This window comes from Talpa occidentalis, unplaced genomic scaffold, assembly GCF_014898055.3.
Source record: "Talpa occidentalis isolate TD23 unplaced genomic scaffold, MPIMG_talOcc4v2.1 talOcc4.8, whole genome shotgun sequence".
NCBI classification, from domain to species: Eukaryota; Metazoa; Chordata; class Mammalia; order Eulipotyphla; family Talpidae; genus Talpa; species Talpa occidentalis.
Genome location: NW_023605194.1, coordinates 33755595 through 33778288, shown reverse-complemented (window position 1 = coordinate 33778288; position 22694 = coordinate 33755595). Strand labels below are relative to the sequence as shown.

General features: G+C 34.1%; 1 protein-coding gene across 17 annotated transcripts in view; it reads left to right on the top strand.

Annotated features, from left to right (window-relative positions):
• CCSER2 (coiled-coil serine rich protein 2) overlaps window positions 1-22694 on the top strand; it is a 123143-nt gene that overhangs the window by 80330 nt on the left and 20119 nt on the right. For all 17 annotated transcript variants that reach the window (XR_008550089.1, XM_054690594.1, XM_037497424.1 and 14 more), the window contains 4 exons: window positions 1123-1318; window positions 8035-8118; window positions 10746-10832; window positions 14204-14293. Coding sequence is in view for 16 of the 17 variants with exons in the window: in XM_054690594.1 (XP_054546569.1) it covers window positions 1123-1318; window positions 8035-8118; window positions 10746-10832; window positions 14204-14293 (457 nt within the window). In the remaining variant the exon portion in view is untranslated. The remainder of the gene's footprint in view (window positions 1-1122; window positions 1319-8034; window positions 8119-10745; window positions 10833-14203; window positions 14294-22694) is intronic.

Below are 22694 nucleotides of genomic sequence, written 5' to 3'. Positions count from 1 at the left end.
TGTTAACATAGCTGTTATATTGAAAAGAATACTTTCTCAGTACGTTATTTGAATATTGAGATTTTCCATCTATATTACATTCTTGTCTTGAGAACCAACTGGAATGATGTGTAATTCTAATACAGTAATTTAAAAATTGTGTAATTATGACTTCTGGTTAAAACCATTTTACGCATCCATGAATCACATTATTCCTAGTTCCCCGTTACTCAGCATGTATAGTTGTATGAAATTAAAGGGAAGTTTAAGCTTTTTAGCTTAGATTTTTAATTGATTTTAATGTAATTTAAGAATGGGAATTATGTGGTATATGGAAGACATTTAAAAAGCCTATTTAATCTTTATTGGTAAAGATGATTTATCGACAATGTTAAAAATAAAAAAAGAATGACAGTTCATCTATTTTAATTGTCTTGCTAGAATTCTCCAGAAATAGGAGTCCAGGGGTATGTCCAAACTAGGGATGAATGTTGGTAGCATAGCTAAGAGATTAAAAAAATATGTGGGGGGCCTCCCTGGTGGCGCAGGCAGTTGAGCATTGCTGTGAAACTGTCCGCAGCCTCTGCAGTGCCAGTGCGATCCCCACTGGTCTCGGAGCAACCCACATCGTGAGCAGACCTCTCCTGACTCACTCGCTGCTCCCCTCAGCAGTGTATTTTGTCAGTCTGCCTGTTCTGTTCCCCACTCTGTCTCTGGTGACTCCTCTCACCCTCCCGCGTATCTGGCTTTTACCCCGGTTCTTGAATAAATAAAATAAATCTTTTTTCAAAAAAAGTGACTTTTGAGAGGCCAATTAGAGTCAAAAGCTAAGAGATGAGAATCACTTCAAAAAAGGAAAATATAATTTTTTTCAGGGAAGGTTTGCCCCCAGTGTTTTTTTGTTTCTATTCTAGTTCTTAACAAGGTTTATTCAGCCATTGTATAAAACACACAAATGGGGGGAGTGCAGAAGATAATTGTATTAATTACAGCTAGAACTGATTGGACCTTTTGGTGGCTACAGATTATCTGAGGTAAGTACATTTGTGATAATGATAAATGTATTGAATAATCACTGCAATTATTTCTTTCTGAGATTATATTGCGTGTGTTTTTCTTACACCTTCTTCCCTTGCCTTCCAGAGGCTCTCCTTATAGAGAATCTCCTTTGGGTCATTTTGAAAGCTATGGAGGGACGCCATTTTTCCAGGCTCAGAAGATGTTTATAGATGTGCCAGAAAACACAGTGATGCTGGATGAGATGACCCTCCGGCACATGGTCCAGGATTGTACTGCTGTAAAAACTCAGTTACTCAAACTGAAACGTCTGCTGCATCAGGTAAACACATAATGAACATTTTTTACTCTGATGTTTTTTTTTTTTTTTTAATTTTTTTTTTTTTAATTTTTTTTTTTTTATAGAGGCATGCTTTATTTATTTATTTATTTATTTGTTTGTTTGTTTTGTTTATACAAGCACTGGGTACAGTCAGAAGCGTGGGAGGGTGAGAGAATTCACCAGAGCCAGAGCAGGGAGCAGAGCAGGCAGAAGGACCGAAGTACACTGCTGAGGGGAGCAGCGGGCGGCAGGAGAGGTCTGCGCACCATGTGGGACCCTCCTCCAGTGGCCGGGGAGCAGCCGGGGATCGAACCGGCGCCACAGAGGCTGCGGGCAGCTTCGCAACCCAGCGCTCAACCGCTGCGCCACCGGGGAGGCCCTCTCTGATGTTTTTAATTGCGAAATGGAGTGATTTTATTTTTTAAACAAAGTTAATTGGATTTTTAATGTCTATTTAGATTTCTGTAGAAATAATGCTTATAAAAAGAATTTTTTATGGGGAAATAAAATATAGGACGTTAATATGATGAGCTTATTATAGTCACCAGCATTTATGAGTATGATATTTGGCAAGCCAGTTTCTGTATCTGTTTCCTCACTTTTATAGTATCTACACTATAAAGTTGTTGAGAGAATTAAGTGTTACAAATTGAATGCTCTATAACTGAAACTCTGTAGGCATTCAGTCATCAGTGGCTAGTAGTATAATTTCAGCTAAGTGGGAAACAAGAAACAGTTTTTATTTACATAATCATAGTCTCATAATTTCAGTTTTGTTTGAAACCTTTAAGTTCAGTCTTCCCCAGCCTTCTCTCTCTCTCTCCCTCCCCCTTTTTTTTTTCCTTTGAGAAAATCTAGACTGAGCTGTGATGTGTCATGTGCAAACACACAGGGTTGGCTGATGATAGAACTTGTATTCTGATTCATCAGTTTTTTCTTTCTTTGAGCATTTTAGTATTGTTTGAATATTACAGGTAAGTTCACATGAACAGCAGGAAATGAAGGAATAAAACACTAATTTTAAATTATAGATATCTTTAGTTTTAAATGTCTTTTGTAGACTAGTTAAGTTTAGTTTAAAATTATGATTGAGAAAGAACAAACAGTTTGACTTCTGGGTTACTTTCCTCAGTTTTAGCTTCTTATGGTAGCAAGCCTTTAGAATTCCAGAATTTTACCAAGACCCAACAGGAGGCCACAAGCTGTTTCTCAAAAGGAGAGCAATTATCTGCAGAGGATGACAGGGCTGTGTTCTAAAATCCTGAGGCATTGCACAGAGAATATGGATGAAAATAGAAAATCCAGAAATGTGTTGACATTTGAAAAACAGTTGGACTCAGGATTTTTAAATAAATACTGAAAAAATAAATACAGAGAAATAAATAAATAAATAATGAGGAAAAACTCAGTAGTATTGACAGTTATTTAGTTTCTTGTTTCATACTATTAACAAATGATTCGAAGAGCTGAATATTTTTTAAATGTAGAAAAATTGTAATAGAAGAAATGATTTTAAGTTACACCTCCCCACTAAAGGATATCCTGAGTCACTTAGGTTTAATTTTTTAAATTTCACAGAGTAGAAATTTGTAAATAAATATTTGCTTAAAATATTATGAAAAGCACTGTATGTGACATTGTTTTAGTCAATTTGAATGCAAGGTAGTTTTTTCTGCTTTAAAATGTTTTTTTGTCCCAGCCATTTATTAGTATCACCTCATCTTTGAAGTACTTTTTGAAAATCAGGCTTTATAAGATTGATTTTGAAATCCTCACAAATGTAGCTTGAATCACTAGATTTTAAATCCCGTTAAGTGAATTAAAGCATTACTCAAAAATTATTTTCTGTGCCCATCCTAGCTTGTGTGAAATGACGTGACTGCTCACCCAAATCCCTTTGTATTTAACAAAAAGCCTTTTTGAAAAGAAAAAGAAAAAAATCAACCTCTCCTCTACTCCCTTTCCTAGGATGCCTCTTGTGATTGTGTTGTAGCATATCTGAAACACAAGGCAGCTTTGTTGACATCATTGATGATGCTTGTCAGCATGGATTTGTTAGTGCTGCCAAGCAGTTTTGTTAGTTATTATAAGTATCCATGTCCATTGTAACTGCTCTGGAGCTCATAGGAAAATCCCAGTTTTTGCAATCTCATAGAATAAGTACATGGGTAAGATGGAGTTTGTTATAGGATTTTCCAACAAGTTAGTAAGTGTAAGAATTATAATATTATAACAAAAATTTACTTTTATGCTGTGGCAAAAACGGAAAATGAAAGGTGGCTTCCTGACAATTGTCTTCTGATGCTCTTAGAATAGAGGATGGCTTATCTTTTTGAATCTTTAATAAACTGTTAATGACAACTTAAAGTTAATTGCAATCAGAGTTCAAAACTCCTAAATAGAACCCATAGAAACTGCTGAGATACTTCATTCAGTGTAAAGCAAACTTAAATACTTGTACACCTAACTTTTAATTATTTACTTTTTTGGACATTGGTATGTTGTAATTTTTATGTATTACTTTTGCATATATGTATTTATAAACTATGCGTAACACAAAATGCTTAGAACAGTGCCCAGCACTGGCCCGTAAATGTACTGTGAAACATGAGCATTGCACGTTTATTTCTTCAGTTTTTTGTGTGTCTTTTCTTTCCATTTTATGATTTTTTTAATGCCTCTACTGCTTAAGAAGCTTTTCTCAAAATACTTCCTAATGTGACCTAAGCACTTTTCATCTTGGTTGAGGTTTAACAGAGTTATTACCATTGCTTAGTGTCAAAGTTATTTGGAGGGGGAAGTGGCTTTATTATTTGATTCGGTAGGTGATTATGTTTATAGTCTTTAGGCACTTGTGTTTTGATGAAATAACTTTTCATCCCTCTTTATCTCCTAAATCTAAACTAGATTGTTAAAATTTTTTTTCTTTGAAGCGTAGTGATAGCTTAAACATTAATAACTCCCAATTTTCTTGGGCTATAATTAAAATTTAATTTATAGAATTTTTTTAAAATGTCAAAATTATTTGGTGTATAGAACTTTCATTTTTAATTTATATCTAATCTTAGCAAATTCTTTAATAATAATGAATGATATCTATGATATAAATTTGAATTGTGTTGATATTTCCTTTGCAACCTACAGCAGTTGGAAAACTTTTCCTGAGAGTACCACATAGTAATTATTTTAGCTTTTTCAGGCAATAAGCAAAATTGAGGCTGTTATGTAGATATCTAGAAAATAATTTAAAATGCAACCATTTAAATATGTAAAAATCATTCTCAGCTTTTGGATTATAATAAAACTGGCAGCTGTCTATAGTTTATTAACCCTTGGCCTAGAACATGATCATTTTGTGACTGTCATATGTTTGTTTAAATAGAATATATCATCTGTTTATTTTAGGAGCAATATGTTAATTATATTAAGCTTTCTAATTGCATTATTTATCTTACTTTTACTCAATTTTTTCCTGATCTGTGAGTTCTTGAAAAAAGTGTTAATTTCCTGCTATAATTACAGATTTTTCAGTTTTACTTCTTAATACTGTCATTTTTTTTCCCTTAAGTATCTCCAGCCTATTTTATTAGGTATATAATTTGTTTGGGATTGGTACATCTTCTTGGATCATTCCTCTGATTACCAATAAGTCTCTTTATTTTTATCAATGCTTTTCATTTTTAATTCTACCTTCCTTTTGTGTTATAATAATATTTATTTTTCTTGTGCTTGTTGAGATTTATCTAGTGTTTCTCTTTCTTCTCATTTGCCTATTATTTTTTTATAATCAGGTCTTATATATTGGTTTTCTAGGGCCACCATAGTGAAGCACTACAAGCTAGGTGGTATGTAACAGTAGAAATTTATTCTCTCAGTCTTGGATGCTGGAGATCTAAAACCAAGGTGTTGTCAGGGCCATGTTCTCTCTGAAAGCTCTAGGAGAGGAATGTTCCTGGCCCCTCTAGATTCTAGTGGTTACTGGCAGTCCTGGGCATTCATTGACTTACTATAAGCCTCACTAATTACTGTTTCCCATCTTCACATGACCCTCATCCCTGGATTTGTGTTTCAAAATTTCTCTCTAGAAGAGTATTAGTGATATTGAATATAGGCATCTAATACAATGTGACCTCAACTTAATTATATGTGCAGCAATTCTGTTTCCAAATGAGGTCATTTTCACAAGTTCTGGATGGGCATTAATTTCTAAGGTGAGATTCGTTCAACCTAGTACTGTTCTGTTGATGTATAATTTACATGCAGTAAAATCACCCTTTTAGTTTTACAGTTTTGTAAGCTTTGGCAAATGCATACAGTTGTGTAGCTATTACAGTCATCCCTTCACTGCCACCCGCTCCCCTCCACCAATTCCTTTTTTTTTTTTTTTTTTTAAGTTGATGCCTATACCCATTTCTAACTCCTGGCAACCACTGATCTGTTTTATACCTCTGTATTTATGCTTTTTTAAGACAGTCACATAAATGGATTTATCTATATTATTGCATATATTGTATTTTTTATAACAGCTATTTTAAAATCTCTTCCAGTTAATACCAACATCTGTATTGTTTGGGCTTTTTGGTCTGTTGCCTTGTTCCTTGGTATTTTTATGTTGAGAGTATTTTTGGACTGCATGAGAGTATTGTGTTACCAGACTATCTTGTTCAGGTTTTATGGAGTACTGTTGATTTTTATTTTTATGACAATGCTTACAATCCATTTGGGTTCAAGCCTGTGTTCCAGTGAGCCACCTTTGGATTCTGATTTTAATGTCATTTCTGTTTTCAGATCAGATGTATTTTGAGTGTACACCTTCTAGAGACTAGTTTGGAACCTGGGCAATGGTCTTAGTTTATATCTTAGCTTATTTCTCAGAATTCATGAGGTAGGCTGTTTAGGATCAGATTTAAGCTAGTGCTATTCATAGAAGAATCTGGAAATTTATGTATAAACTTCTGGAGTCGTGTCCTGATCTCCTAGTACTTAATGACCTTCTTGGTATTTTCTGATTCTCTACACTTCCCTTTTTGTTCCTTCACCTTGAAGCTCATGTTGTATTTTGTTGTATTTTTCCTGTTCTGCCTACTTCCAACAACTATACCCATGTCCAAGCAAAATACTATGTGTTTATGTTACCTCACAGTCCTTGGGGCAACTTTGCAGCAAACAGGAAGATATAGATGTTTGTTTTGATGATTGTATTGTCCATATGACATAATCAATAAAAATTTATTTATGCTAGATATTTGGCAAATGCATAGTCTTTACTCTCAATCATTGTTGTCTGTTGAACTTTTCTAAATCCATGTTCTTAGGCCTCATCCCTAGGGAGTCTGTTTTAATAGGTATAAAGTACAATAATTAGAGAAGAAAATGACCCACATGCTTATGTTTTCTATCTTAGCATTCTTGATTCAATGCAGGACAAAGCCATGGTCTGGGAGATTTCTTTCAGGACACCTGTGACTGAAAAAGAATATGGTGGTAGTGTTCCTTGAAAGTTTTTATTTAGGGGCTATCCCAAGGAAGTTTTAGTTCCATTTGAACAGATAAGGTGTTTCACCACAATTGTACTATGTTGGCCTGAGGTTCAGTCTCACTCTCATCCCAAGCATAAAGCTAAGGAAATACTTTATTTTATTTGTTATTATTATTTTTTTAAGATTTATTTATTTATTTATACAAGCACTGGGTACAGTCAGAAGTGCGGGAAGGTGAGAATATTCACCAGAGCCAGAGCGGGGAGCAGAGCAGGCAGAAGGACCAAAGTACACTGCTGAGGGGAGCAGCGGGCGGCAGGAGAGGTCTGTGAGCCATGTGGGACCCTCCTTCGGTGGCCGGGGAGCAGCCGGGGATTGAACCGGCGCTGCAGAGGCTGCGGGCAGCTTCGCAACCCAGCGCTCAACCGCTGTGCCACAGGGGAGGCCCAGTGATTCCTCTTTTTTAGAGATTGTGAATTATTGAACATGCCATTCTTAGTTGGTTATTTCTAAACCAGTTTGGCAAGAGGTAGGATTTAATACCATCCTATCACTTTCCTTACTGGCTTAAGGGTAAAAAGTTTTCCAACTTTAAAAAAATTGAAGTATAGCTTACATCCAGTAAAGTGCTTAAGATGTACAGTATTAAGTAGATAGTTGGAACTTTTCATATGTATGTGTCCATGTAACCACCATATAGTCAAGACAGAATATTTCCAGCATTCAAGTGGGAATATTGAATATTCCTTTCCTGGGTCAGTCAGTCACTGTTCTGATTTCTAGCACAGAAATAATTCTTGCCTATCCTCAGACATCACATAAAATGTGTGTGTGTGTGTGTGTGTGTGTGTAGTATTTTTAATCAAATGATTTTCATGGCATAAACCATGTTGAGTTTTTATTTCTGACTCCTTTGTACTAAAAATACCACAACTAAATAAACGCTGATTCAAATTGAATATTCCTTTCCCACTCTAAAACTTTTCAATGGCTTTCTGCTTCATCCACTCATATAATATGCTATCTATATCCAAAGATTGTTCTTCCTCTAGCTCTCTTTTTTCTTCTTCCACATTTTCTTGTATTAGTGCATAAAGATGAAAAGGAGTTTTTTAAAATTTTATTTCCTGTTCTCTCATGACCATGCTAGCATTTGGTCTGGAGTAAATTCAGGTTGAACAAGATGCCCAAAGATAACTGTGTTAATCTCATGTCTTTTTCTCTGCTTTCTAACAGCATGATGGAAGTGGTTCACTCCATGATGTCCAACTATCATTGCCATCCAGTCCAGAACCAGAAGATGTTGATCAAATATATAAGGTATGACTGTTAGTACTGCTGATTGATCAAAATTATTTTATTACTAAAATTGTAAGCAAAAACTTTTGAAACATTTGATAATGTTTGTATTAAAATATGAAGGTTTTCGGGGGATTGAGGGTAAAACAGACTTGCTTTTAGATTTTTCTAACTTTAAAATTAAGTCAAAATGGACAGGACGTCCCTGTAATGCTTTCATTTGAATGTATCAGTTGGGTAATAGTTTGTCCCTCTATCACTACTGGTGCAAGATTCTTTTTTTTTTATTATTGAAAAATTTTATAATTATGAATAAATTTTAAAAACATGATTGCCAATAAAAATTAAAATGATTAATAGGTACCTTTCATATCTATTGACAACACTAAAGAGATATACTAAAAGTGAGATTATTTTTCTTTCCATGTTCAAAATTATAGAATGTAGGTGAATTTTGGTAAATGTTTGGAAATATCTTTTTGTAACTTTCATCTTTAGGTTTATTTTCAGTTGAAGAAAGCTTTTTTATATTGAGATATAATTGACATATAGCATTGTATTAATCTCAAATATACAATGTAATGATTGAATATATGTGTATATTATGAAATGATACCATAATAAGTTAATATCCATTATACATAGTTATAAAAATTATAAGAACTTTTTAAAAATTTATTGTGGTAACATTCATTTGCATTGTTGTTTGTATTGTAGAGGTATAGGAACTCTCTTTAGGTGTTATTATACTCCTTCCATTACCATGGCACCCCATAATTCATTCTATTCACGTAGCAACTTTCAAGTAAGCAACACGATATTATTAATTGTATTTTCCATACTGTACATTGCATCCCCCTGACTTATTTATAATTAGAAATTTGTTCATTTTGACCATCTTCAACTATTGTTTACCTCCCCCCACATACATCTCATCAGCTCTAGCGTCTACCAGTCTTTTCTCTGTATTTATAAATGTAGTTTTTTTTTTTGTTTCTGTTTTTATTTTTCATGTGTCTCCTTATTGGACAATTGTAAATTTGTAAGCTTTCAGATACCTTCTTGTGGGTATTTTCACATTTAAGATCATATTTAGCATAGATTCCTAGGAGTATGATAACTGAATCAAAGTATGCAAATATTTCATGACTCTCATTAACAATCATGTTTTTCCAGAAAAATCAATTTGTGATATCTGAACTACCAATTTTTTCTGAATTCTCATTAATCACATTGAGTATTGCTTTCACTAATAAAACAGTACACTTAGTAATTTAATTTGTGTTTCTTCACAAGTCAATTAACACATTTTGCCAACTATATGTATGTTTGTGAGAACTGGATGTTTGTTGGGTCCTAGAGAAAGATCTAACATGTTAGAACAGACTTTTAATATACTTGAGATGTAAATCCTTTATCATATTCACATAGGTTTCTACCAACTTTTTATATTTTATATATTCCACATCTTTTTAATCTACTCATCTGTCTTTGGGCACATAAGTTCTTCCATAACTTGGATGTTATAATAATGCTGTAGTGAAACTGGGCATGCATATATCCCTTCAAATAGTGTTTTTACATTCTTTTGGATAGGTACCTGAGAGTGGAATTACTGGATTATATGGTGATCTATTTTTAGTAATTCGAGAAGCCTTCTCACTGTTTTCCTAAGGGGCTGGACTACATTCCTACCAGTTCTATGCAAGGATTCCTTTTTCTCCACATCCTTGCCAACACGTGTTTCTGGACTTTTTGATTTGGGCAGTTCTCATAGGTGTGAGATTGGTATCTCATTGTATTTTGAATTACCATGCCTGACAAGTGATGATGAGCATTTTGTTCATGTGTTTATTGGCCATTTTTATTTCTTCTTTGAAGAAATCTTTTGGCTGAGATATATGAGTTCTTCATAGACCCTAGATATAGTAGCCCCTTGCCAACCACATGCAAAAGAATGAAACTAGATACTATCTCACCCATACAAAAAAAATTAATTCAAAATACATTAAAGACTTAGATCTAAGACCCACCATAATAAAATACATAGAAGAAAATATAGGCAAAAACACTTTCCAACATTGGCCTCCAAGATATATTTGGGCAAGGAAAGAAAAGCAAAAACAAATAAATGGGACAACATCCAATTAAAAATCTTCTGTACAGTGAAAGAAACTGTCATTAAAATGAGAAGGCATCCTACTGAATACAGGCAGCTTTTATGCATCTATTGAAATCTAGCTGAAGTCACTATTTTGTAAATGTTTTATTTCACATAAGACCTAATCCTAGTTTCCTTTTCTGGGACATAAGGACATAAAGTGGGAGTAATAGCACTCATATCAGTCTTGTAGTCAGGTAAAAATGCTTAGATACCTAAAGATACTAAATTCTTGCCTCCTAATAAGTATTTACTGAATGTTAGATTTCACGGCTATTACAATTTATTAGTAACATGTCAGACTCTATTAGACTATGACTTCTTAAAAGATCAAAAGACATTTTTTGTTTTCTAAATAGGTTAGTATCTGGGATACTTAAGAATTTCTCCCTTAATTGAACTGAGTCTTTATCATTGATTGAATGTTTCTCATTAGGGTATTTTATATAAAGTTAAATACTTCATCTTATTTTTAAAAAAATTTCAGAATGAAGATTTATTAAATGAAATAAAACAACTTAAAGAAGAAATAAAGAAAAAAGATGAAAAAATTCAACTATTAGAACATCAACTTGTAAGTATTATAGGGGAGTATACAAAGTGTAGGTTTTTCAAACCGGAAAATACTTGTTTTTTTAAATAAAACTAACCAGAATTGAAATTCAACCTGATTTTTGACTTTCAGAATTGCACTGTTGTTTTTATTTTTAGGTTACATGCACTTAAAGTATGTCTTTTAACTCTCATTCTAAATATTACATATTCAAGGTAGGAAGAAAATCTTTGTGGGTTCATTTTCAGTGGCCTCTGTTTGGGGGGCTTGAAATTCATCAATTTGCATTCATTTTTTATTGATGCAGATGGATATTTCTTTGCGTGTGTTTAAGGAAATGCGTACTGATCAGTTGAGAGTAGGGTATTTTCTGTCTCTGGGAACAGAATGAAACTGTTCAGACTTAGACTGTCTGTTTGAGTAAAGGGTATTCTAAGAAAATGTTTCTTCTCATGGATGCTGTTGAGTGACCTCTCATATCCATGTTTGAATCTTTTTAATAAAATTTTATAATTGTTACAGTAGTCTCATGAAAACAATATGTGCAATATCTTGAATTTAATTACAAATTTTGGGGTAATATAAAATGTGACGGTAACAAGAATATGGTGGCATAAAAATTATAAAAAGCTAAAGAAATTTTCTGTTGGGGCATCAAAAGCACATTTTGGTATATCAAAGCAATTCAGCAATAAAAAATATTATTTAAAGAAATCTCAAGATATAAAGGGTATGGTATACTGAACTTTGAGCCATTAGTCAGATCATAGAGATTCATCTTATGAACAATATAAGGGCAACTGGATCACATAATTAAGGACATAAGGGAATCTTTTGAGACTGAAAAATGAATAACATAATAAAACTGAGGACCTACTAAATATAAAAATTTAAAAGGAAAGTTTCAATATCTAGTATTTGTATTTCAAGCTAACAACACGGACCCAGCCAATCCAGATAATTTTCAGGAAGAAGAAAATGACAGCATTATGAAATTAAACAAGCTTCACATTTTGCAAAAAATTACTGTGGCACTCAAGAAGTTGTATCTAATGTACTTCAGGAAAAAGATATGGCCCCTATTTTTTTTTTTAAAGATCTGGACTCAAGCCCAGCTCTCTTCTTTCTTTTTTTCTTTTTTTTTTTAGATTTATTTATTTATACAAGCACTGGGTACAGTCAGAAGCGCGGGAGGGTGAGAGAATTCACCAGAGCCAGAGCGGGGAGCAGAGCAGGCAGAAGGACCGAAGTACACTGCTGAGGGGAGCAGCGGGCGGCAGGAGAGGTCTGCGCAACATGTGGGACCTTCCTCTGGTGGCCAGGAAGCAGCCGGGGATAGAACCAGCTCTGCAGAGGCTGTGGGCAGCTTCGCAACCCAGCGCTCAACCACTGCACCACTTGGGAGGTCCCAATATGGCCCCTATTTTTAAGTGTTCATTTATATAAATCTAAAAACTAGGTTTTCTAACTTACAGAAAATTCAGATATTACTCATATGTTAGCATGTAGAACACAGAAAGGAAACTATTTCTGGAATTAGTAGTCAGGATAGATAATGTGATTGCACTAAGAGAAATGTTTTATCTTTTCTCCATGTGCTTACTATGTGTATTAAAAGTTAAGTTCCATTACAGTGAATTCCAGGAGACTCTTAAAGTTGACATATATGTAATGAATTTTGTATCAGTGATTGACTGTCCCATTATTTAGGAGTGGACAGTATGTCTCTACTACAGATGTTTTTGTTTTTAATTAGGTTTCATTTTGTATATGGAAATTATAATGATCCAATTGAAATTAAGAAAACTTAAGAATATTGGTTAATATTTTAAAGTAGAAACACATTTTAACTTGATGGAATTATCAAGAATTTGTTATGTAGCTTTTCCTACAAGGAAATATATTTATCTCTAGTGGAGTTGTTTAACAAATAATATGGTTGTATACCAATATCACATCAAGGGCAATTTGTTATCAATGTTTTTTAAAAAAAACATTCGATGTTTGAGGGACCAAGTTTCACATAATAGGTACTTTACATTATATAAATGACTAAATGAGTATACTTTGAGTAAAATTATGTGTAGAGAATCAATTTGTGAACTGTGATTATCAGCCTGATCTTACCAAAGGGCAGATAACGCCTCAGAATATTCTGGTTCAGTAAAGTGAATGCATCATTGAAGAGTTTGTTGTTAGTGCTGTTATTTGATATACCACATTTTTATTTATTCCATTCTTCTGTTGATAGGCATTTGGATTATTTCCACTGTTTTTGGCTATTATGCATAATGCTGCTATGAATATTTTTGTACAGATGTTTGTATGGACATGATTTCAGTTTCTTGAGTTTATATCTGGGTCTGTAATAACTGGGTCATATGGTAACTCTTTTTTTTTGTTTGTTTTTTTAGTCCATATTACGTTTATTGAGATATACTAGGTTTACATCTTTATGTTTTGCTCCCGGGCTCAAACCTCTACAAATGTATACTTTTAAAAGCTAGCACCATAAGAGGGTGCCCTGGTGAATTGGTGAAGGAAATTCTATGGGAACTATACTTGGGGTGGGGGTAGCAACCATTGTTTAAAAATAAACAATGATGGGGCCTCCCTGATGGCGCAGGTGGTTGAGCACCGCACTGTGAAGCTGTCCGTAGCCTCTGCAGCGTGGGTTTGATCCCAGCCGGCCAGCGAGAATCCCACATGGTGCAGCAGACCTCTCCTGTCTCGCCCGCTGCTCCCCTCAGCATTGTATTTCGTCATTCTGCCTGTTCTGTTTCCTGCTCTGTCTGTGGTGAATCCTCTCACCCTCCTGCGCATCTGGCCTGTACCCCAGTTCTTGTATAAATAAATAAATCTTTTAAAAAAAAAACAATGATGTAAAATATATATAAATTTAAAAAAATGAAAAAAAAAAAAAAGCACCACAAATGTAAACAGACCGCCTTACTTGTGAACTGGTGGTATTTAATATCAAGTAGGGTCCTATCATAAGTGAATTTAATAAACTGTGTGCTGTGGGGACTATAATAGTTTAGGGAAATACTTAAAAATTTACAATTATAGTCATTATATATTGTATATTGCTATATATATATTTAACATCTATTAATTGATATTATATGTACTTAAACACACAAAATCATAGGTAGTGTGTTTTATGGAAGACAGAAGCAATTACCAAGGATAATTTTGATTCAGAAATTTAGCCTTCCTGGCTGACTCTAGAACCCAGTTGAAGACGGCAGACTACTAAATAAGCCTTGATATTTGCCTTTTCTGTTGTTTTTTTTATTTGTACTTCCTAAGAGTGTCCCTTATTACTTTATTGGTATAAATATGTGTCTATGTAAAAATTAATCATTAGAAATATTTGTGATTTTGTTCAGGCAAGTCGGTGTAACTGCCACCAAAAATCTAAAGAGGAAAAATGCACATATGCTGATAAATATACCCAAACACCCTGGAGAAGAATTCCTGTAAGTAACATATGCACTGAATTTCTTTGATTGTTATTTATTGTTTATTATTTTGATATTTTGATCCACTCTTACTCTAATTTCTAATAATTTTGAATCTGCCAGGACAGTTAAATTTTTTTTTTAGGTAAGTTTATTTTTCTTGTCTCTCAGGTATTTATGTGCTTTCAAGCTTCTCTTGTGTGTCTTTTATAATTGAGTGTGCATTTAATAGCTATTCCATTCTACAACTCATTTTATTTGAATACCTAGTCTTCTCATTATATACATTTGAAAGTAGGTACATGCATTTGAGAGTAGTATTTCTCCATGCCTCCAAAGAAACAAAGTCCAAAATGTATTTTTCCTTTTTAGCAGCATATGACACTGAAAATATATTTTTGTTGAAACTTCATATCTGTTTCTATTATGATTATTCAAATAAGTGTTGAGGCTGTTAGGAAATATAACTGCATTAAAATATAGATAGTAAAATTTATATTTTAGATATAGTTCGAGAATGGCTTCTTCTAAAAGTAGAAATAACCATGAGTTCTGTCCTTCCTTGTCGTTTTTCAAAAATGTTACATCTCACAACATATCTAGTGCTAAAATATACTGACATTAATTTAATCTGAATTCTTCACAATTCAGTGCAGGCTGTGCCTGAACAGAATCATCATATGACCACCAGTAATCATTATCCTATCTTATGGTGCCAAGTAACAAATTTCTTGACCTAACAAGCCAGTCTTGACTCTTCTTTGCCACCTTTTAGCAGTAGAATCTAGTTATATAAATGAAGAGGGAAATGTAAGAGTCAATATAATCAATCTAGTTTTTGAAAACTTAGCTATAGGCCTTTGTACAATATTTATTTCTACTAATAAATAATTATTAGTATAAGACACTGTGTAAGATACAATGTTAATAATTTATTCAGCAAAAGTTTGGTGAACCTCTTGGTCTTTGCTAGACTCCTTGCAGTCAGAGTGGGAAACTGGAGAAGGATCTCTCCATTAACTAATGCTTAATAACGGAACTGATATGTGATGTAGGTAAAGCCTAATGAGTTCTATAATATTCAAAAGATTGGGAATGTCTAATAGGAAGAATCAACGAGTTTAGTGAAGAAGGTGAAGGCAGTGATTGACTATATAGAGCAAAAACTGTTAATAGACAAAAAGTATGTAATATTTCCTTATTTTCAAAGACTGTGGAAACTTAATTGTGAAGCCAGTTACAAAATAAGACTTGATTCTATATGGATGTTGGGCTTTTCAGATATCTACAGGTTCCTCATGGGTGTGTTTGTGTTTTGTGACAGTATTCTTACTAAATAGATCTTGATTTCATTAATATGAGACGTTCTATTTTGTCATCCTCCGAGTCTTTATACCATCTCTGGTTCCCTCAGCTTCACTGTTCTGGAAACTGTATTAGTGATCCTGTTTACTAGACAAAAGGAAATGGCACAGAACAACCCCATGACATTCTTTGATATATTTCTTTTTTTTTTTTAAGATTTATTTATTTGTTTGTACAAGAACCAGGGTACAGGCCAGATACGCGGAGGGTGAGAGGATTCACCCAAGACAGAGTGGGGAATAGAACAGGCAGACTGACGAAATACACTGCTGAGGGGAGCAGTGGGCATGACAGGAGAGGTCTGCCACGCCATGTGGTACCCTCACCTGCTGGCCGGGATCGAACCGGTGCTGCAGAGGTTGTAGACAGCTTCATAGCGCTGCGCTCAACCACCTGTGCCACCAGGGGAGGCCCATCTTTGATATATTTCTGAGTTAGTTTTACTATGATCTTGGGTGAAGTGAAGGTCATTTTTTCAGTCTAGAATTCTTCTAGCTAACCCAAACTCAGTTATCTTTTATAATTGAAATCACCTGGCTTAATTCTTTATTTTATATATAGGTAAGGTAACAAAGCCAGGGAAATTATGGCATGCTAAACTTTCGATAATTAACAAGTGACTGAAATAGTGTTATAACTTCAGGCTCCTGATAGGTAGTCTAAGGATCCTTCCCTCAAAAGCACACTCTGGAGCCTTGAAGGATTCAGAGCGGTTTTACAGACTGAAATGGATCTGATATACTTGGCAAAAAGAGCAATACAACTTAAAAACAAAGAGGTGTGAAGAGAGTAAAGATAATAGTAAGTGCATGATTTTGGCTTCAACAAAGATCTATAATAAGGGAAATAGTGAAAGTTAGTAATAAAGCTCATTTGAAAGTAAAATTCAAAATTTTATGCAGGAATTACTGGAAATGTAGTTTCATTAAGTTGTACTTAATAGTATGTTCATTTACTTGGTTAAATTAAATTATTAAATATTAACATTAAACTAAATTTTGAGTTTGTTTCTTTGGACTTAGTGGGATTCACTTGAAATAATTTATTTGGAATCCATTTTTCTTTTCTCTTAAAAAGTTACACTTGACTATGTATTTTTTTTTTTAAGCAGAGACCCAACATATTTCGATGAGATGTTGATTATGGGAATGGGGAGATGCAGTAGGGTTCTTCTTTTGCAACATCTAGTTTGATAGTAATTTTGAGAATCAAAACTTGTTATATTAATAAAGTCCCCAAGTTTAGTGTAGGGTTTTTTTTTTTTTTTTTTTTTTTTTAATCTGGCTAAATAAACCTTTGGGAAGATTGAAAGTTACAATCTGTGTCCATGTTCTTCACCCTTTCTTATAATATGTTGGGAAGTTTCAGTGTTCTCAATTGAGGACAAAAGAATCTACTTGAGAGATTTTTGAGATATACTTAAACATTTCCTCTGAATGTTTACTGGAAACTGAGGAAGAAGTGTGGTTTCAATGGAAGACAAAGAAGGATGGTGAAAAAGAGAGATTGCCTATTATGGTTGTTGTTGGTACCATTGTTGAAAGAAGTGTGAAGATATATCTATAATTTCAGTCAGAACCTGTCAAAGAAAGGATGATAGGCATTTCCTTTGAGTATTTATGAATTACATTGTATTTTAAATTTTTGTTTTCATGTGTTCACTGGTATTTAGAAATATAATAGATTTTTAAAATACAGACCTTTCTATATATAATATTTTTGATATGTATCTTTTTATCTGAACTTAGTAAATTTATTTGTTCTCTTTACCTGTAGATTGAAATTTCTTATATAGACCATCATATCTATAAACAGGAAGTTTTCTTATTGATCTATTTGCCTTTTCTTGCATTATGCCACTGGCTAGAATTTCCAGTAGTTTGTTTAGTAAGAATGATGAGAGTATTTTTGCCATGTTTCTGAGCTAAGTAGGAAAGTATTCAGTCTTTACCATTATGTAAATGTTAGCTATAGATATTTGAGAAATGTTTTTTTTTTTTTTTTTAAAATAGAGGCATGTTTTATTTATTTATTGTTTGTTTGTTTTTTTGTTTATACATGCACTGGGTACAGTCAGAAGCGCGGGAGGGTGGGAGAATTCACCAGAGCCAGAGCGGGGAGCAGAGCAGGCAGAAGGACTGAAATACACTGCTGAGGGGAGCAGCGGGCGGCAGGAGAGGTCTGCGCGCCATGTGGGACCCTCCTCCAGTGGCCGGGGAGCAGCTAGGGATCGAACCGGCGCCACAGAGGACGCGGGCAGCTTCGCAACCCAGTGCTCAACCGCTGCGCCACCGGGGAGGCCCATTTGAGAAATGTTTTTTATCAAGTAGAGAAACTTGCCCCCATCCCCTTTTTTGCTGAGAGCTTTTTGTTAAGTGTTATTTTTTATATCTATATTGTAAGGGATAATAGTCCATATTTTATTTTCATGTACTATTTTGTCTATGTTAGGGTATTTTTAGCCTCATAAAAGAGTTAGAAATTGTTCTTTTCATTTTCTACTTCCTGGACAAGATTTATGTAGAATGGGTGTTAATTCTTCTTTATATGTTTGCTAGAATTCTCCAGTGAAACAATCTGGGCCTGGAGATTTCAGAGTGTTTAAATTGTTATAGACCTATTTAAATGATCTCTTTTTTCAGTTATCAAGTGTACAGTTCACAGTATTCCCTTGTTGCTATTCAATTTCTTCCTGATTTTAGTAGTTTGTGTCTTTCTCTTTTTTTTCCCTCTGTCAGCCTTAGAATTTTGTCAATTTTACTGACTTTTTCAAAGAACCATCTTTTTATGTTTTTGATTACCTCTTTTTCTAAGTTTAGTTTCAGTAGGTTTTGTTCTTTATTGTATTCTTCCTTCTACTTACTTTCCATTTATTCTTTTTTCCTTAAGTTTCCGAAGGTAGCATTTTGTCTTAGCTTTTTTTTCTCTTTTCTGTCACTGGTTTAGCTGTGGCCTACAAATTTTGATATTATGTATTTTTTGTATTCAGTTTGCCTATTCAAATTTTCCTTGAGACTTCTTTGACCCATGAATGAAGTTGTTTAGTATCCAAGTATTTGAAAATTTTTGTGTCATCTTTGTTACTAATTTCTAATTTGATTCCATTTTGGACAGAGAACACATTCTGCATAATTTCAGTTCTTTTTAAGTTTTATTTAGTTTGTTTACAGACTGGACTATGTTCTGTGATTCTTGAAAAGAATTTGTAGTTTACTATTTTGGATGGAGTATCCTATAAATACTGATTAATCCTCATTGTAGATGGTATCTTTGAGTTCTTCTGTATCACTGCTGATTTAGTTGGTTTTCAATTGCTTAGGGAGAAGTTTTGGATGCTGTGACTATAACAGTGAATTTGTCTGGTCTCTTTTTAGTTCTGTCACTCTTTACTTACTGTGTTGAATGTTCAATAGTTTCATCACATAATTTAGGATTATAGTACCTTCTTGGTAGACCCTTTTATCATTTGATAAGGTACCTCTTTTGATAATCTGCTCTTTAACAAATTTTTGCAGGAGTATGTTTTTCCTCTTACTTTAAAACACCTACATTGTTATATATAAAGCTTACTTGTTATTCTGTGTGTCTCATTGGGTCATGATTTTCTATCTACTATGACAGTCTGTCTTTTAATTGGTATATGTACACCCTTTATATTTAATATAATTGTTATGTTAGTACTTAAATACCATTTTTAATTTACATATTATCTTTTGAGATCTATTTTTATGAAAATACTGTTCTAGATATTATGTGCAGAGTTTCTTTTATAATCTACTAAATATACCTTACTTTCTATTAAGTCCCTTCCTCTCTCCCATTTATAATATGTGTCTAAAACATTTCCTTTCTATACTTTAAGAACCACGTGAGACAGTATTAGAGCCAGTCAAGGATGGGAGCTGGCACCACAGTTTTTCTCATGGCATTTAGGGGATTATTAGATACAGCTTTTATGTAGAGCTAGGCTAACTCTTTCCTGCCCTTTTGGCAGGATGCAGGTTTATCTTAAGAATTCTTTTTCTTTTGTTTTTGTCTGTACCCACTGGCATTTATGGGTGCTGTTGTCTCTATCATTTAGTCTAGGATACTTTTTTTTTTTTAAGATTTATTTTTTTATTTATACATAGAAGAACGGTGTGTAGGCCAGAGGTGTGGGGAGGTGAGAGGATTCACCAGAGACAGTGGGGAGCAGAACAGGCAGATCTACTAAAATATACTGCTCTGGGGAGCAGTGGGCGAGAAAGGAGAAGTCTGCTGCACAATATGGGTTAGCTCTTTGGCCTGGGTTCGAACTCCTGTTGCAGTGGCTGATGATAGCTTGATAGCACTGAGACTTTATTTAACCCCTCTGCCACCAGGGAGGCCCAGTCTAGGATACTTAAGGCAAAAAAACAAACAAACAAAAAAAACACCTAGGGAATTCAGTGTTTGTCCTTGGATTTCAAGGTCCCTTAACTGGTCTGCTTTCTTAGCTCTTTCAATTTTGTTTGTTTTATATATAATATCCATGGTTTTTAGCTTTCCTTGACAAGAGACAGAAGATGTATATATATCTCTTCTAACTTATGCTAGAACTGGAAGTTCCACTTTTACTAAATTTTAATCACAGTATATTGCTTCTACTCTGAATGTCACTTAACAAGAAGCTATAGTTGACAGTAAGAAAAGCTAGGAAGCTGTTATTCTCTGAGTGGTTATATTTAATAGAAGAATAAGAAAATATAGTCAATAAAATGAAAAGAAAGAAAAAAATTTCCTCAGAAAGGTACCCACAAAGAGATGTAGATTCTTATAAATAAGAATGATCATAATTTAGGTAGGATCAGGAAAAGCTTTTTTTTTTTTTTTTTTAAATTTTATTGTTATATTTCCCATACAATTGCAGCCCCCCAATTCTGACCCCAATCCCTCCCCTCCCGCCCCCACCCCCAAAAAAGTGTCTCTGGTTCATAGTTTTTTGTTGATTTTGATTTTCACTTTCTTATAGTTATTCATTTTCCTGGTCCCTTATTTAAGTTTTCTAGATTCCTGCTATGAGTGAGACCATCCGGTATTTTTCTTTTTCTTTTTGGCTTATTTCGCTGAGCATGATCCCTTCCAGCGCCATCCATGTTGCTGCAAATTGCATGTGTTTATCTTTTTTGAATGCTGAGTAATATTCCATGGTATATATGTACCACATCTTCTTGATCCAGTCATCTATTTTTGGGCATTTGGGTTGTTTCCAAAGCTTAGCTATTGTAAACAGTGCTGCTATAAACATAGGGGTGCAGGTGTTCTTTGGAATTGATGTTTCTGTGTCCTTTGGGTAAATACCTAGGAGTGGAATTGCTGGGTCATATGGAAGCTCTATGTTTAGTAGGTCCAGAAATCTCCACACAGCTTTCCACATTGGTTGGACCAGTTTGCACTCCCACCAACAGTGCAGAAGAGTTCCTTTTTCTCCACACCCTCGCCAGCATTTGTTGTTGCTAGTTTTTTTAATATGTGCCATTCTCACTGGTGTAAGATGGTATCTCATGGTAGTTTTGATTTGCATTTCCCTGATTACAAGTGATGTTGAACATTTTTTCATATGCCTGTTGGCCATTTGCATTTCCTCTTCAGAGAAGTTTCTTTTTAGCTCTTCTGCCCATTTTTTGACTGGATTATTTTCTTTGTTGTTGTTGAGTCTCATCAGCTCTTTGCAGATTTTTGTGATCAGTCCTTTATCATTAGTGTTGGGTGCAAAAATGTTCTCCCAGTTGGTGGGGTTTCTCTTTGTTTTTGTTATTGTCTCTTTTGCTGTGCAGAAGCTCTTTAATTTGATGTAGTCCCAGCTGTTTATCTTTGCCTTCACTATCACTGCTTTGGGTGATGTGTCTGTAAAGATGTCTTTGATGTGCAAATCACGTAGTGTTTCGCCTATATTTCCTTCTATATATTTTATGGTTTCAGGTCTTATGTCTAGTTCTTTAATCCATTTTGAGTTGATTTTTGTGTATGGTGTGAGGTAGTGGTCAAGCTTCATTCTTTTGCATGTAGCGACCCAGTTTTCCCAGCACCATTTACTGAACAAACTTTCTTTGCTCCAATGCATAGTCTTTGCTCCTTTGTCAAAGATTAGTTGACCATAAATCTGTGTGTTTACTTCTGGATTTTCTATTCGATTCCATTGGTCTGTATGTCTGTTCTTGTTCCAATACCATGCAGTTTTGATGATTATGGCTTTGTAGTATAGTTTGAAGTCTGGGAGTGTAATGCCTCCATTCCCTTCTTTTTTTTCAGGAGAGCTTTGGCTATTCGGGGTTTTTTGTGATTCCATATGAATTTCATCAATAATTGTTCTATTTCTTTGAAGAATGACATTGAAATTTTGATTGGAATAGCATTGAATCTGTATATTGCTTTTGGAAGAATGGCCATTTTAATAATGTTTATTCTTCCAATCCACGAGCAGGGGATGTCTCTCCATTTCTTTGTGTCTTCTTCTATTTCTTTTAACAGTGTTTTATAGTTTTCTTTGTATAGGTCCTTTACCTCTTTTGTTAGATTTATTCCCAAATATTTGATTTTTTTGTTTCAATAACAAAAGGATGGTTTTTTGATTTCTTCTTCTTCAGATTTATTGTTTGTGTATAGGAGGGCTACTGACTTTTGCGTGTTGATTTTGTATCCTGCCACTTTACTGAACTGATTGATGAGTTGAATTAGTTTTTCTGTGGAGTTTTTGGGGTTCTCTATGTATAATATCATATCGTCTGCAAATAGTGATAGTTTGACTTCTTCTTTTCCTATTTGGATTCCTTGGATGTCTTTCTCTTGTCTTATTGCCCTGGCTAGGACTTCCAGTATTATATGAAAAGCAGTGGTGAGAGTGGACATCCTTGTCTTGTTCCAGATCTTAATGGAATTGCTTTCAGCTTTTCACCATTGAGAATGATACTGGCTGTTGGCTTGTCATAGATGGCCTTTTTTTTTTTTTTTTTTTTTTTTATTTTTTATAGAGGCATGCTTTATTATTTGTTTGCTGGTTTGTTGTTTGTTTTGTTTATACATGCACTGGGTACAG